We start from the raw sequence: 12,877 nt of genomic DNA on the forward strand, positions 1-12,877 counted from the left end.
AAACCGCTGTAGTCAAAACTAACGCGAATGGACCCAGCATGACTCGACCATGTCCTATGTTGCAAGTTGCTCAGGACACAGTTCTGGACCGGCATTCTCTTTTAGCTTATGCCAACAGAAGCAGCAGAACCCACAAGGAGCCCAAAAGAGCCGGCGATGTGCACATTGTGAAGTCCTTATATCGGGAGAGAACCCTTGATATTCTGCTCATTCCGCCACTCCCTAACGGCGGGCGAGCGTGAACCCCGCGACACACCAGGAGTTGACGGGGGTCATAAAGTTAAGGTGGTCGTGGTTCTCAGCTATCACTGGAAGCTGCAGCCTATGCAGGACTCCAACGCGTCAAACGTTTTGTCGGATCGAATGGCTTGTTGAAGGATGCGAACATTCCTAAACCTCAACATCTTCGATGCACTCATAGTCGGCGTCTAATTCTACGAGTTCAGGCAACTGGGGGGCAGGCGCTCGCTGCATTAACGCAGTCCTTTTAAGAGTTTCCCGCTGTAATATCAGCTGGGCTCTGCGGGCTTTCACTGCATACTGCGATGAACAAAAATAAACAAAAGTGCAAGAAGCATAATCATAATCATGAATCAAGCTATCAACTTTTCAACTCAACGGATAATTTTTTTTGTGTTAAACGGAAAAGCGGAGTAATGTTCCTCACAGTAACCCAAGAGGACAAGAGAATTTCAAGAGGGGCTTGTGGCTGTTCGTCCTCCACTTGAAGCTCAATATCCAGCATTTCCATGATAAAACGGAGACTGTTTTCTTTGTCCTTATAGTGGCGGGGAGCTGCAGTCGCAGTTGGAGTCAGAGTGCCCGTCATGCTGGAAATATCCCAATGTTCGAAGAGGACGGTGAATTGGGCAGAAGCCTACGACTTTTGAGCAGCATTCCCTGCGTTGGCTGCTGCTTACCCTTGGGATCAAACGCCAGCATGGAGTCCGCAAATGCAGGAGTCAGGAGCTGACGCAGGCGGTTCCAATTCCACGGGCTCTCTTTTGCGGCAGGTCTCACTTTCAGAACCTTTACATCGTAGCCTAGTAGGAGGGCGCAAGCAGCACCTGCTGATACCAACGCAGGGGAGTCGGCAATGTATCTTCTGCCTGAATAGCACACAGTGAGGCACCTAGAAATGAAAGTAGCACCCCACCCCTTTCTATTTTCAGATACTGGACTAACAAGAGACTTGCTCTCTGTAGACGCGTCACATGGTAAATCATCCAGGAGCGCAGTCCCCTGGAGCTTTGTGATCAGGTCACTCACTTAACGAGAGGTTCTCTTTAAGAGGTGTCAGCACTTCATCATTGAAAGCCTCAAGTGTAGCTTGGGCTGCTATAGCCTCAACAACGCATTCCCTGGAAAGGGCTGGAGGGATAATCACTTCTTCCTCTTTCTTGCCGTCGTCAGATTCTCCTTGAAGCGACAAGCTGTCAACGCTTTCATCATCAGCGCCCTCGTTCTCCTCCCCACTTTTCAGTGCCAACTTTGCTGCTTTCCTTTCTTCTGCAATTTCTCGCCTCCTTTCTTCCTGCTCTTGTCGCCGTCTTTCAGCCTCTGCTATCTCCTCTGCTTCCTTTTCGTCAAGTTGCTGTAGCGTTTCGCCTTGCCGCTGTTCCTGGAGTTGCTGCAACTTGATCAAGCACTTTTGTTGCAACTCCGAGAGATCTTGCTCGAGATTCTGTACCTCACTAGCGCTCAACATTTCAGCTGCCTAAAAACCAGCGGCGCGGCATATCAAACACGGGCGAACGAAGGGCTTACACTAAACTAGAACTGTAGTCAAATGCCGGGCTACAAATGATATCATTCTTCGTTTTGTCATCGACTGTAGTGCGTTGGGGCTTGCAGATGAAATCCCCATTCACCAGCCTCACTTGTCTCTCGACTGCTTCGTTTTGAGTTCGAAGGATAGTTTTTCCGATCTCCTCGGCAAATAATTGGAGGCACCGAAGTTCCTCTCTTCCAAGTGCAATCTCTTGTCCCAGTGAATCAGCGCAGAGAACGTATTTTGTTCGAGTGCTTCGAAGTACTGGCGGTGGCAAAGGCTTACGGGCTTCGTCTAGGGTGTCTTCGTCCTCATTTGAATCGCCTTCGTTGCCCTCAACACCACCAAAGTCGGTAGGAGGAGCCCCGGACTCTCCTGTGCACGCATTGCCACTTACATGTAAAAGGACCATGCCTCCGACATTTTCCAGTGGGGCGATACTCAGCGGATGCCATCTGTTGTCGCAATGGACCCTCTCTATTAGTGGTACTGTTCAGGCCATGGGGGCATTGTACGCAATACAGAAGCTCCAACACTCTCTGTGGGATGTGGCAATCAGCTGTGATATTCACCACTTGCCGCCGAAGCGGTTTCTTCTTGTTCCTGGGAAGCAGCAATCGCCTCCTCTCTCGCCTTCTTCTCCTTCATCCAGTTGAAAAGAGCCAATACTGAGTCAGTATTTGCGACCTCAGCCAACTCTATCGAGACAGCCATGTAACTTCCAGGTCGAGTAATGCCAAAAAAGCGAATGCGAGGGTTGTCCAGAACTTCATCAACAATCACAGTTTTGCGGGTGACTGTTTTATTGACTTCATCTCCACGAGCATTGCCAGACGGCGAGCTGTTCTCAGCCTCTTTGTCAGCGACAGTTTCTTCGTCGTCTGCATCGTCTTCATCCTTAGAATCCTTTGATGTCCCTTCGAGTTCTTTAGTTGGTTCGTCATCTTGCAGTAAATCCCAGGTCAGCCCTTCTTCCTTCAAGAGTCGCAACAACAAAATGCGGTCACAGGTACTTTAGGTATCTAGAGTACGCATTTGCAAGCCTGCACAAACTGCTCGCCACCAACTGAGTAGCTCAAGCTTTCCAGTGAATTTCCTCGTTGAGAGGAAACTCGCCAACTGTTTCGTTTTAATTACAATGTATTTACAACTATATGTATGAGCAGTCTTGTATCTACAAAGTGCATGTAGAAACATGTGGAACCTACTTCGCGGAGACAGTTGTTCAGCATGTAAGAGTGAGTATCATCAGCAGCTATGTATCTCAGCGTTGCAGCCGCCTCTTCTTCCTTGGAAGCTGGGTGTTCCTCATACTTTGCCAGGTACACCCCTGTTGCGCCAAGCTTTTCCTTCAAATGGTTTAGAAGCTTAACTAATGATTCTTCCTCCACCCACTCTACTTCTCGAAAGGCTTGAATGGCTTGGTTGTCCTTTGCAATGGCATTTCCTAAATCCAATTGCTTAGGCGACGCTTGCATTTCTGTACTTTGTGTTTGCTGTTCCACCGAAGCTACTCTTGGTGCCGCTGATGATGCCTGCATGGCACGCATCATTCCAACTTGAGAACTTTAAAGGACTCCATCGTTTTAGTGCGGTTCAGTGGCCGCTCAGTGTGTGCTGCTTAGGCTCCTACGCGGAAGCAGCACACGGTCATTTAGCTGGTAGTGCTCTCCCCAACTGGTTAGTTATTCTGCCAGCTTTCATTCTTACTTCCAGCCGTTTTTTTCGTTGCTCAACGTATTGCAGCAACCAGCGGGAAAGAAAAAGGGGGGGATCTGAAGCAAAATAGCAAGGAGTAAGTGCCTGTGTTCTGTCGTTATTCCAACAAACTCAACGGACAAAGACAGGATTGTAAAAGGATTGGTTCATCCCCAACTTACACAAGCAACGCTTTGGCTCTTCATGAAATGTAGCTACATCACGAGCGATGCTATTACCCTTATTAACCACTATACACCTCCAGTGGCATGTGCGGTATGTTAGCGCGCCGCTCTACCAACTCGTACCCTCAGGTTGAGCCTTTATCGTAGCGGCGATGCCTTCTGCTAGCGTCTTGGCTACACTTCCCTGTAAATAAGAGGCCAGTGCTGCAGCTGTGTCACTGCAGCATGCATCTTCCTCCATTTCTGTAGCGCCAGCACCGCTCACCATCGTAGAGTCAATCGACACTGCGCGTAATGGATTGCCACTTTCCAGCTGTATACGTGGACGACACTACCAAACGGACTCGATTCGGATCTATTAGTGATCAGGCTGTGTCCGATGTTAGCCCTCCCCTGCCCCTTTGGAATTCGGACACCGGCTATGGCAGAGTGTATGCGCAAATCATCCGTTGAACCTCCTCCCGAAACCTTGATACATATAGGCGCCTTGTGTTGTTCTGTTTCAAGCAAGTTGATTCAGGTATCTTGCGAGCTACAGTACATTTTTAAAACAACGAACGCATCCAATTATTGAACAACGTAGTTCAGTGTTCAGCTAAAATCTTCGAATCCCCCAGTTGAACCCACTGCCGCGTTACGGGGCTGATTGTCAGAGCCAACTTGATCTAGCCTGTTCAAAGTTTGTGATATTCAATAAGCGTGTAGAACGAAGGCGATATAGTCATTCTCATTGCAACAACTAATTCCAGTAAGAAACAAGCAGAAAAGATGTATGGACACTCTGGCATCTTCAACACGAGACACCTGCAAAATCCACGGTTACTGCTGGGGCTTCCACTGGGTTGCGGAGAAAGGATGTAGAGTATGTTCTTCGAAAAGCCAAAATTACTCAATAGCATATGAGCAAATTTTTTGGACGAAGACATTTTTCTGCACAAATAATTTCCCACTAGCTACAGTCTACCGTTGGTTTTCTGCGCAAATAATCTCCAAACCGCCTATCTGCCGAAGTCACCATTTACAGACAGTCTGGGGTACTGCGTTGCAGGTCGAAGTCTTCTAGCGTGGCGTCCCTTGACTCCAGGATTCGTGAGGTGATCGGCGGCCCGATCTGCTGGAAGTAGAGCCCTATGCGGCTTGTGCCCTGTTCGTCTATCAATGGTTGAAACTCTCACATGCCCACTTCGAGCAGGCTAAAATAAAACAGACTATGCTGAATATTCCAATAACTTCTTCCAGTTGATATTCCACTACGTTGGGTTGCCAGCGGGCTTCCAGTGTTCCACTTACCACAAGCGGAAAACAGCTGGCCTTCAGATCCGCTTGAACTATCGTGTCAAAATTTGTAACACATATTATAGGATTAAGCTTTTCCCGTAGGTTTTAGATTCGAACGTATTGAGGGGTAGTTCCGTGTGTAATGACGGCTGGTCGAGTAGGTGCTTGTTGCAAGGCTTTGTGTTTGTCTGTCAACCAACAGCTTTTCAACAACAGTCGCTCACGAGAGAAGCCATTATTTTGCCTGGTTTGCATTGTGCGGGCAAGAGAGTCGCAATGATGGCGACCGAAGGCATATACATCCAGCTAGCTGTACAGGGAGACAATCGTTGTTTTAGGAGGCGGTCTATTCCCGCTTGTTATCACCGCCTTGCCTGTCGATAGAAGATTTACTAAGACACAGCCAAGCCGTCAACATTCTTCAGGTGTAGCTTACTCGCCTCTCTCGATGCCTTGCAGTGCAACGCACCGTGTTTGCCATGCCACGTCTGCCATTTGCATATCAGTGCACGAGGGGCTGTCTTGCGGAAACAACACCCGATGGTGGGGCCCTTCCTATGTGCACTATGACGTTGGTTCGCCCCCGGAATTGAAGAACACAAGCTAAAAAAGAGCTAAAGAAGGCAGAATACAGGAGCTAAAGTGTGAGACATACCAGCATTTCAGGTTGAGGTGAGCAAGCGGCTTATTGTGGAGAAGCTGTTTTGGTGGTTTGTCGCAGGGCGTTCGCATGGCTAAAACCCAATCGCCGTCTACTGCGGCAACAGGAGTCCAAGGTGAAGACGAGCATCTGGAATAACTAATGGTGTACCTGCTCATGAAAGATAGAAGCATGCCACTGCTCGACCAGTATTGGTGTACAGCATCTCGAAATGATCCGAATGTCGAACACGTGGAAACTGCGCTGGCGAATCCGCTGGCGAATGCAACAGGTGTCAGCCACCTGTCTATCCAGACGGTTGCTAGTGGTGAACAGCCATTTTCACTACTTCACCCAGGCAGCCACGTTGGTGTGGTATCCGAAGTTACGCAGCTAGGGAATTAGATGCTTCTTTGCTTTTACGTAGTTGATGTCAAATCAGAAAAAATGTTATGCGGGGGAAGTTTAGAAACATCTGAATCAGAAGTATCATGCAAAAGAGGGGAGGGCGGTAGACAGGACAATGGAGCCACGCATTTGTCGGTCATTATTGGAGCACCCGGACGAAGACCTCAATTTTGAGTGATTTGATCCATGTACATTCGAGAAACGATAAATACGTAGGCAGAACTAGCATGAGTTTCTGTGTGAGCAGAACTAGCATGAGTTTCTGTGTGAGTAAAATAACCAGGAGCCTTCAAACCCACTGAAAACCCAATGCACCCAAGCAGACTCGCTTCCAACTCAGCACCGGAGCCTCTTCGCCTTATATGGGACATCGAGCTCTTAAAGATGCATGGCTTAGCAGTCAAATAATTTGTGTTTCGGTATATATGTTCAAGATATGCTTTTTAGAACATATGGGCACAGCGAATATGATCCCTTTTATACAAGGTTCCTCAACAGACTACGCGTCCTCACTGTCTACGGTGAAAGGCCTAGTAGATGAGTTCAGAAGTATATTCGCTTTGGGCGTTGATCCACGAAGGAATCGGTGCAAAACACGGCATTCCTCGTATTCACTCGCAAAGAAGAGTACAACTAATTTTAGAACTGTGAACTCATTTGGTTGGAACACGAAGAGGTTAATCCTGATATACCTGAAATGAAGCGTTTGAAGCACTGGAGGCTTTTGGTGTACCTGGTTCGTTGGAAGTAATGGCATGCAAGAGCACAAAATATTTGGATATCGATCCCTCGTCAACATCCGCTGAACTAGACCCTGCGAAGATAGAGGCCAGTGGGGGGGGGGCGGGAGCTACCTGCCTACACTGCCACGAGCGTCTCCCGCATACCACGGATAATTCTGTTTGGCATGGACTGCTGTCACTGTTTGGCCAACGCCTCAGTGCGAGCAGTGACACAACTGCACGCCAAACTGAGGTGCCTGTATTCTGCTCTTCCGGAGGCATTCTACCCAATTAGAGGAACATTTCGTTTGGCCAGCGGCCAATGTTGAATGCTCAAGGAGTAAGCAGCCTTCACAAATCTTCCGTGCGTGCACTCCCGGATGTGGTGAGGCTTCTGTTTGTTACAACCGTTTCCCATGACGCCGCATGTGCAGATTGTTCTCTCTAAAAGCCTGAATTTGTATGGAGAATGCCATGTTGACGAGTGCTTTGCGGAACTTTGAACGCGTAGAGAGCAGAAAAAGTGGGAGGAACAAGGAATACCACTCTGTTGTGGTGCTATGCATTCTCAGTGCAATCGGAAGAGCGGAGGAATACAACGGCGTAAAGTGCATCACGTCCCTTCAGGGAAATTAGCATGCTGTATGGCTTCATACTGATACAACGCTTGCTAGTTTCCTTGAAGGGAGGTGATGCACTTGACGCCGTTGGATTCCTCGAGATAGCTGTTTACAAGGCATAACGCCATTACCGGACCTGTTCGAAATTTAGAAGAACAAAGCCTGATTTTTACTAAGGGAAAAATCGGAAAAACAGGCAATACCCCTTAAGTGGCTGGACGACTTCCTTACCGTATCACCTGAAGCCTCTCTAGACTCAAGCGGCGTAGGAACGCCACACCATTTGGTCCAGCTTAAAGGTTAATCGTGACGCCCACTGAAACATACACTGTACACGGACGGAAAAACCATCTTCGAATCATTGAGGTCCATAACTAGGAAGGTTTCCCCCTGGAAGCTTGTTTGTTGCTTAATTAAGCATCTCTGTAATACTTTCCCTACCAACAAGCATGCAGTGACGCTTCATCCACTTTTGTATTCTCGCGAGACTTAGTTTATGCTCCACTCGCTAACCAGAATATGACTTATCAAGCCGTGGAGAAACTAAAGTACGTAACTGTTCAAAATAAGCATTGTTTCCTACAACTAAAATAACAACGCGCTGTGCTTTTCAGCTTTGCGCTACATACGGATACATGTAACGCAAAGCTGAAAAGCACAGCGCGCGGTTATTTTAGTTGTAGAAAACAATGCTTAGTCTGAACAGTTGGAACTACCATTCGCTCTAACAATAGCATATGACCTCTGGCTAGAAGCTTATTGGGTAAGTATTGAGATCGTCCTCTTCACCTGCACCTTGTGCTACACAATAGCATTTTAGCGTGGAATTACCGCAAAGTTCACCACTTCCCAAATCCCATCCACACACCGCTCAACAATACAGAATTTTCTTTCAGTTGAAGGCGCAGCGATGGGAAAACAGGAGGGATCAATTGCATGCCTACTGGCACAACATGGTGATGCCGATGTAAATTCCAAAGAAGTCCTCCTGCAGTGTAGGTTCTCAAGTTCTTCATAAACGCTTCGAAACTGCAGCATGCAGTTTTGGAGATGGAGTAAATATTATGGAAGTACTTGGTGTTTGCCAGAAAGGTAGACAAATAGATATTCATTTTCCACTAAATAAGCCCTACACTCAAAAATTAAGGAAGCCAACCTTCCACATATGGTTGTGGCAGCCACGATCACTACGGAGTCCGATCTGCACTGGTAGCAATTGACTTTGTCCCGAAGAGACAGTTGCGCCAATTTGACAGCTGTTATATGACTCGTCATATAGTGACTGTCAGTAAGTAAACGTAAGGCCACTAAGTGCTATGAAACGCCAGAGAGTTGCTGGCCCCACTCAATCTCAACGAACTGAATATATAGTGTACTCTGATGCTCCCAATAAAGCTGCTTCTATTCTGCAGACACACAGTAATCCATTGGGGCGCCGGCGATGCATAATGCTTGCTTACCTTACAAACACTAGGCGGAGCTAGCGGGTTCAAGAAAACTAGGACTTACGAGTGTGGCTCGTTGCACCGTGATTTCCGTGGAGACCCCTCACGTGCAGAGGTCCAACAATAAACGCTTTGCTCGTGTGCCTCGTTGCACAGTGATTTCCAGGGGCCCCCCCCTGTGGAGCAGAACGACCTCTCGAAGCTGAACGCATATGACACATCCCCAAAGTCCTTGCGGGTCACAAGTTGCCCAACACGATGGTGTTCTGCGTTATACACGCGCGAAACAGCGAACGGGGAGGAGAGGCTCACGCGCCCAATGGAATCAATCGCCTCTCCCTTAACATTTATTATACGGTCCCCTTGGCGGACGCCTGCTTCATCAGCAGGGCTGCCAGGGGTAACTCCGCACACCTTCAGCCCCGATTCTGCATGCACATTCGCAATTGAATGGTTAGTGCAAACATCATTGCTGCTGACCCTAGCAATGGGCATGAATCCCGTAAATGTGCTATGGGGCACAACCGTGATCCACGGCAGCCGTTGGTTTTCCCAGGTAAGCCTTACCTGTTGAACTTGAATGCGCTGCAGACAAGCTCGGTGTCTCTTCCTCGACAAGCACCCCTGCGTGACACCTCGTACATGCCTTCGGGTTAGAAATGCGCACGAATTAGCAATCCGCGGGGATGTGAAGGGCTAAATTCGTGTGTGAACACGACAAAAGCGGCATTTATGCCTTACCAATAGATAGCACTCTGAATTCGCCCGAATCTCTGAGAGATTCTGCGACCCGAAGCACGAGGGATGACGGCAGTGCAAGCCTGATGCACGCACGCACGCAGAAGCTATCGGAATAAGAAGTGCACAAGCACCATGTTGTGCTGCTAACATACGGCTGCCCGTTGCTTTGGTAAAAATAACACTTGGACATTATCATTAGAGAGCACGTTGATGCTGAGTCGATGTGGTCTTTGAATTCGCTGCCTCACCCGCAGATGTCGAATTTCTTGACAAGCATCCCTACGATAGAGCCTTCCATGTTAAAAACAGGCGCTCCCGACATGCCTGCAGACATTTAACAAGTCACAACATAATCAAACGCCTGCGATTAAAGGCATATCACTGGAGCATGATGTCTAGTCCCAGAAGGGCACTCACCAGGAAGGGTTAGCAACTGTAATTGTAAGAGACTCATGCTTCCCGGGTTATCCATCTCTCTGAAGGTCTGGCGAGGCTGCAGCACCTGGCCTGCCACCCCTATTGGTTCATCTGCGTGCTAAAAAATAATCATAGACAGGGTGCTGCTATAGAGAGATAAGGAAATCTAAATACGAATGAGTTAGAAACAATAGTCACACTTCGGCAGGTGATTGCGGAGGGCTTGACAGGCGTACCTCACACTGAGGCAGGTGATTGCTACAGGCGTGACACGCGTACCTCTATTGGAGCATATGCCGCAATTATCTCTCCCATCGCTGGACGTGTGACGGAAAACTCTACGCAGAAAAGACGAATTCGACGAATGGGATAAAGAGATAATGAGTGAGCAAATCGGAGCTACTTCTTACAGGCAACCTAGCTACCTTAGTACAGTTGGCAAGCTGCCTAGGCTTTTGTTTTTAACGGAAGGTAGCATACCAATGCACCATACAAATGGGAGCCATCTCGTGTGTGATTGTGAATGTTCCCCACCACATTACTGTGAATTAAAACAGAATCGGTCGACCAATATGCTACCAAAATGGTGCTACTGGCTGGCTGTAGGTCTTTCTTTCGACGGTGCCATCTCTTGGCAGGGCGAAGCTCACTTCCGCGCACATGAGGCATGTCCCTTTGCTCGAGAGGGTCATCTAACCGAAGCACAGCCACATCGGTTGCTGCAGCAGAAGCAAAAACCCCCCACACGTGAATCTTGACTAGCCGCCTTCTGCGATTATTCCACGTTGGCGTGATGCGACAAATTGATGCAACAAATCTTACTTTCATCCAGGCCGCAGAGGTGCGCTGCATGTAGCCGACCGAAGGCGTCCTTGATTGCAAGTGGGAACGAAACGAATTCGCCTTTAACCAGCCGCTCCTTCGATTCATGAGCGTTTTGGCTGACTACGGCATCAATTTTCAGATCATTGCGTCGCTGTCAGAAACATAGGACAAATGGATCCGCGAGACGACAGGACCTCAAGAAGGCCTTCGCTTCCAGTGCAACCATGGTAATATGAGCGGACAACTTCTCAGAAAGCTGGGTATAGCTTACCAAGACAACATGAGCGGCAGTTACTATGTGGCCTGAAGATGTTTCCGCAGTTGCGCACAGTCAGCCTGTGTAGCCAACCCAAGATGGATCTGCCCTCACGTGCGCAGTGCTTCATCGAAGGGTAATGCCTCACCCTGGTCGTCAAAGAAAAAACCGGAACCCAGAAAGTGCAGCTTCTCAAGCAACATCTCCTGGTCCTCTTCTACTTTTGTCTGCTTGCGGGTTCTTCGGTCGGAAGGCGTTTGTGTTCGGAGCACCGCATACACCCGAACCACTAGGGGCTTCATCATTTCAAATATATGCTGCGGTTTCAAAGGCTGAGGCAAGTGCTGCTGTTCACGTTGGATATGCTGCCTGGACAATTCTTTACAGAATGCTGGGGCACCACCACGGAATACAGCAGGCGAAGAGGACACAGCAGTTGATACGTCAGAAAGCCACCACTCCTTGCAATTAAGAACACCTGACAAGATAGTGCTCCTCAGGACAGTACTGGTGTACTGTGCACGCGCGTGTGCTCCTCCGGTGTCTAGCTGGACCTGGTGGCGATGGCTGTCCTGTAGGCAGGCGAAGGCACCAGCAGCAGTAATCGACCCCACACAAAGCCAAAACACTGTTAATGGAGTTTTACGAAGCCGAGTCCCTACAGTTTGCGCCGCGTGATCATAGGTAAGAGAAACCACTTCACATGCTTTGCCGGTGTGCAGCAAACGCAGCCCTAAAACGGCCTCCAGACCCCCACTTCCACTTTTTCCAGGCAGCGGAGCAAGACAACGTGATCCAGTAGAGGCGGACAGACTAGCCGTCAAAGACCGGAGGTAATGATGGCGCATCATTTCCCAGCGATAATCAGATTTACAATGGTCTGCCCGTCGACGGCATTTTGTAGTGTAAGCGCACGATATTTTTCCAACATAACTAGGTCTTTTTATCTCGACTCTTTGCTACCTTGCCATGCAAAAGGGCGACAAGGAAAAGCATGTCTAGTCACCTCCCGCGGGGCCCACCTGGCAGCCGAGACCCAACGAAATGAGCAAATAGTGAGAAGTATCTGGCAGAAAATGGTAAGTCTGAAAACCTTGTACCAAAAACAGAATTTGGATATACTTAGAATCCACAAATTTCTCTCCATTAGGCGAACAGGTCAACTGCTCCACCGGGGTCGGCGGGGCCTCAGTTTGGGGCGTCTCTAACTCCAACATCAATATTCAATTGAGGCTTTTTTGAATTGGCCTAAGGTGAATATATGCTAAAACCGCAGTAATGCGTCATTTATCGGACTTAAATCTGTTGACAGGTGCAGTTTCAATGCTAACAATGTATCCACGAGAAACGATGGTGGTGTCGCCCGCCCAGTAACCCGAAGCAACTGATCGCCACATCAAGCAGTCGTTAGAACATGGAGTCTCTTTGTAGTAACACTTTATTACGCTGCACATCTGAAGCTCATCGAAGCCAGTGACCATGGGTCTTGGCTTGTAGCCATACAGTCATATGATCTCTCTGAGCCACTAACTCCTAGCACTGCTCGGGCAATTGTAGATGACATGCTTCGTACTGCGTGCGCGTGCGCACGATGTTTGTTCATTCCCATGAAAGGTTGGTTTCTGTAAGAATATTCCCTATCCAATGGGAGTTTTGTTTCCTTGTTGGATGCAGCATCAACCCGCTGGAGCCTGCCTTCACATCGCCATGCACGATGCTACACCCTGGTAGGAGGACATAATGACTTTGGAAAGCCTCTTTGAAGTTTGCAAATGAAAACTTGCCAGACGCTTGTAGTCAAACGTTACACAAACAAAAGTTACCAACAGCTCTATAGAGTGTCCGGATATTGTGCCGTGAAGGCTTGTTTT

At 48.4% G+C, this 12,877-nt stretch overlaps 2 protein-coding genes across 2 annotated transcripts; both read right to left on the reverse strand.

Annotated features, from left to right (window-relative positions):
* Positions 1-390: 390 nt before the first annotated feature.
* On the reverse strand, positions 391-3,922 carry EMWEY_00002730 (hypothetical protein, conserved; the record flags this gene model as incomplete). Its single annotated transcript, XM_013479820.1, has 9 exons — positions 391-540; positions 668-795; positions 921-1,109; positions 1,270-1,713; positions 2,057-2,146; positions 2,344-2,746; positions 2,980-3,306; positions 3,482-3,546; positions 3,778-3,922. 9 exons carry the CDS (start codon positions 3,920-3,922, stop codon positions 391-393), a joined length of 1,941 nt encoding a protein of 646 aa, XP_013335274.1.
* Positions 3,923-8,827: 4,905 nt separating this feature from the next.
* Positions 8,828-11,857, reverse strand: EMWEY_00002740 (hypothetical protein, conserved; the record flags this gene model as incomplete). The annotated part of the gene is made up of 7 exons (XM_013479821.1): positions 8,828-9,195; positions 9,509-9,588; positions 9,757-9,832; positions 10,576-10,644; positions 10,748-10,901; positions 11,022-11,053; positions 11,155-11,857. 7 exons carry the CDS (start codon positions 11,855-11,857, stop codon positions 8,828-8,830), a joined length of 1,482 nt encoding a protein of 493 aa, XP_013335275.1.
* Between the last annotated feature and the right edge of the window lie 1,020 nt (positions 11,858-12,877).

The sequence above is a fragment of the Eimeria maxima genome, genomic scaffold, assembly GCF_000499605.1.
Source record: "Eimeria maxima Weybridge genomic scaffold, Emw_scaff14, whole genome shotgun sequence".
NCBI classification, from domain to species: domain Eukaryota; phylum Apicomplexa; class Conoidasida; order Eucoccidiorida; family Eimeriidae; genus Eimeria; species Eimeria maxima.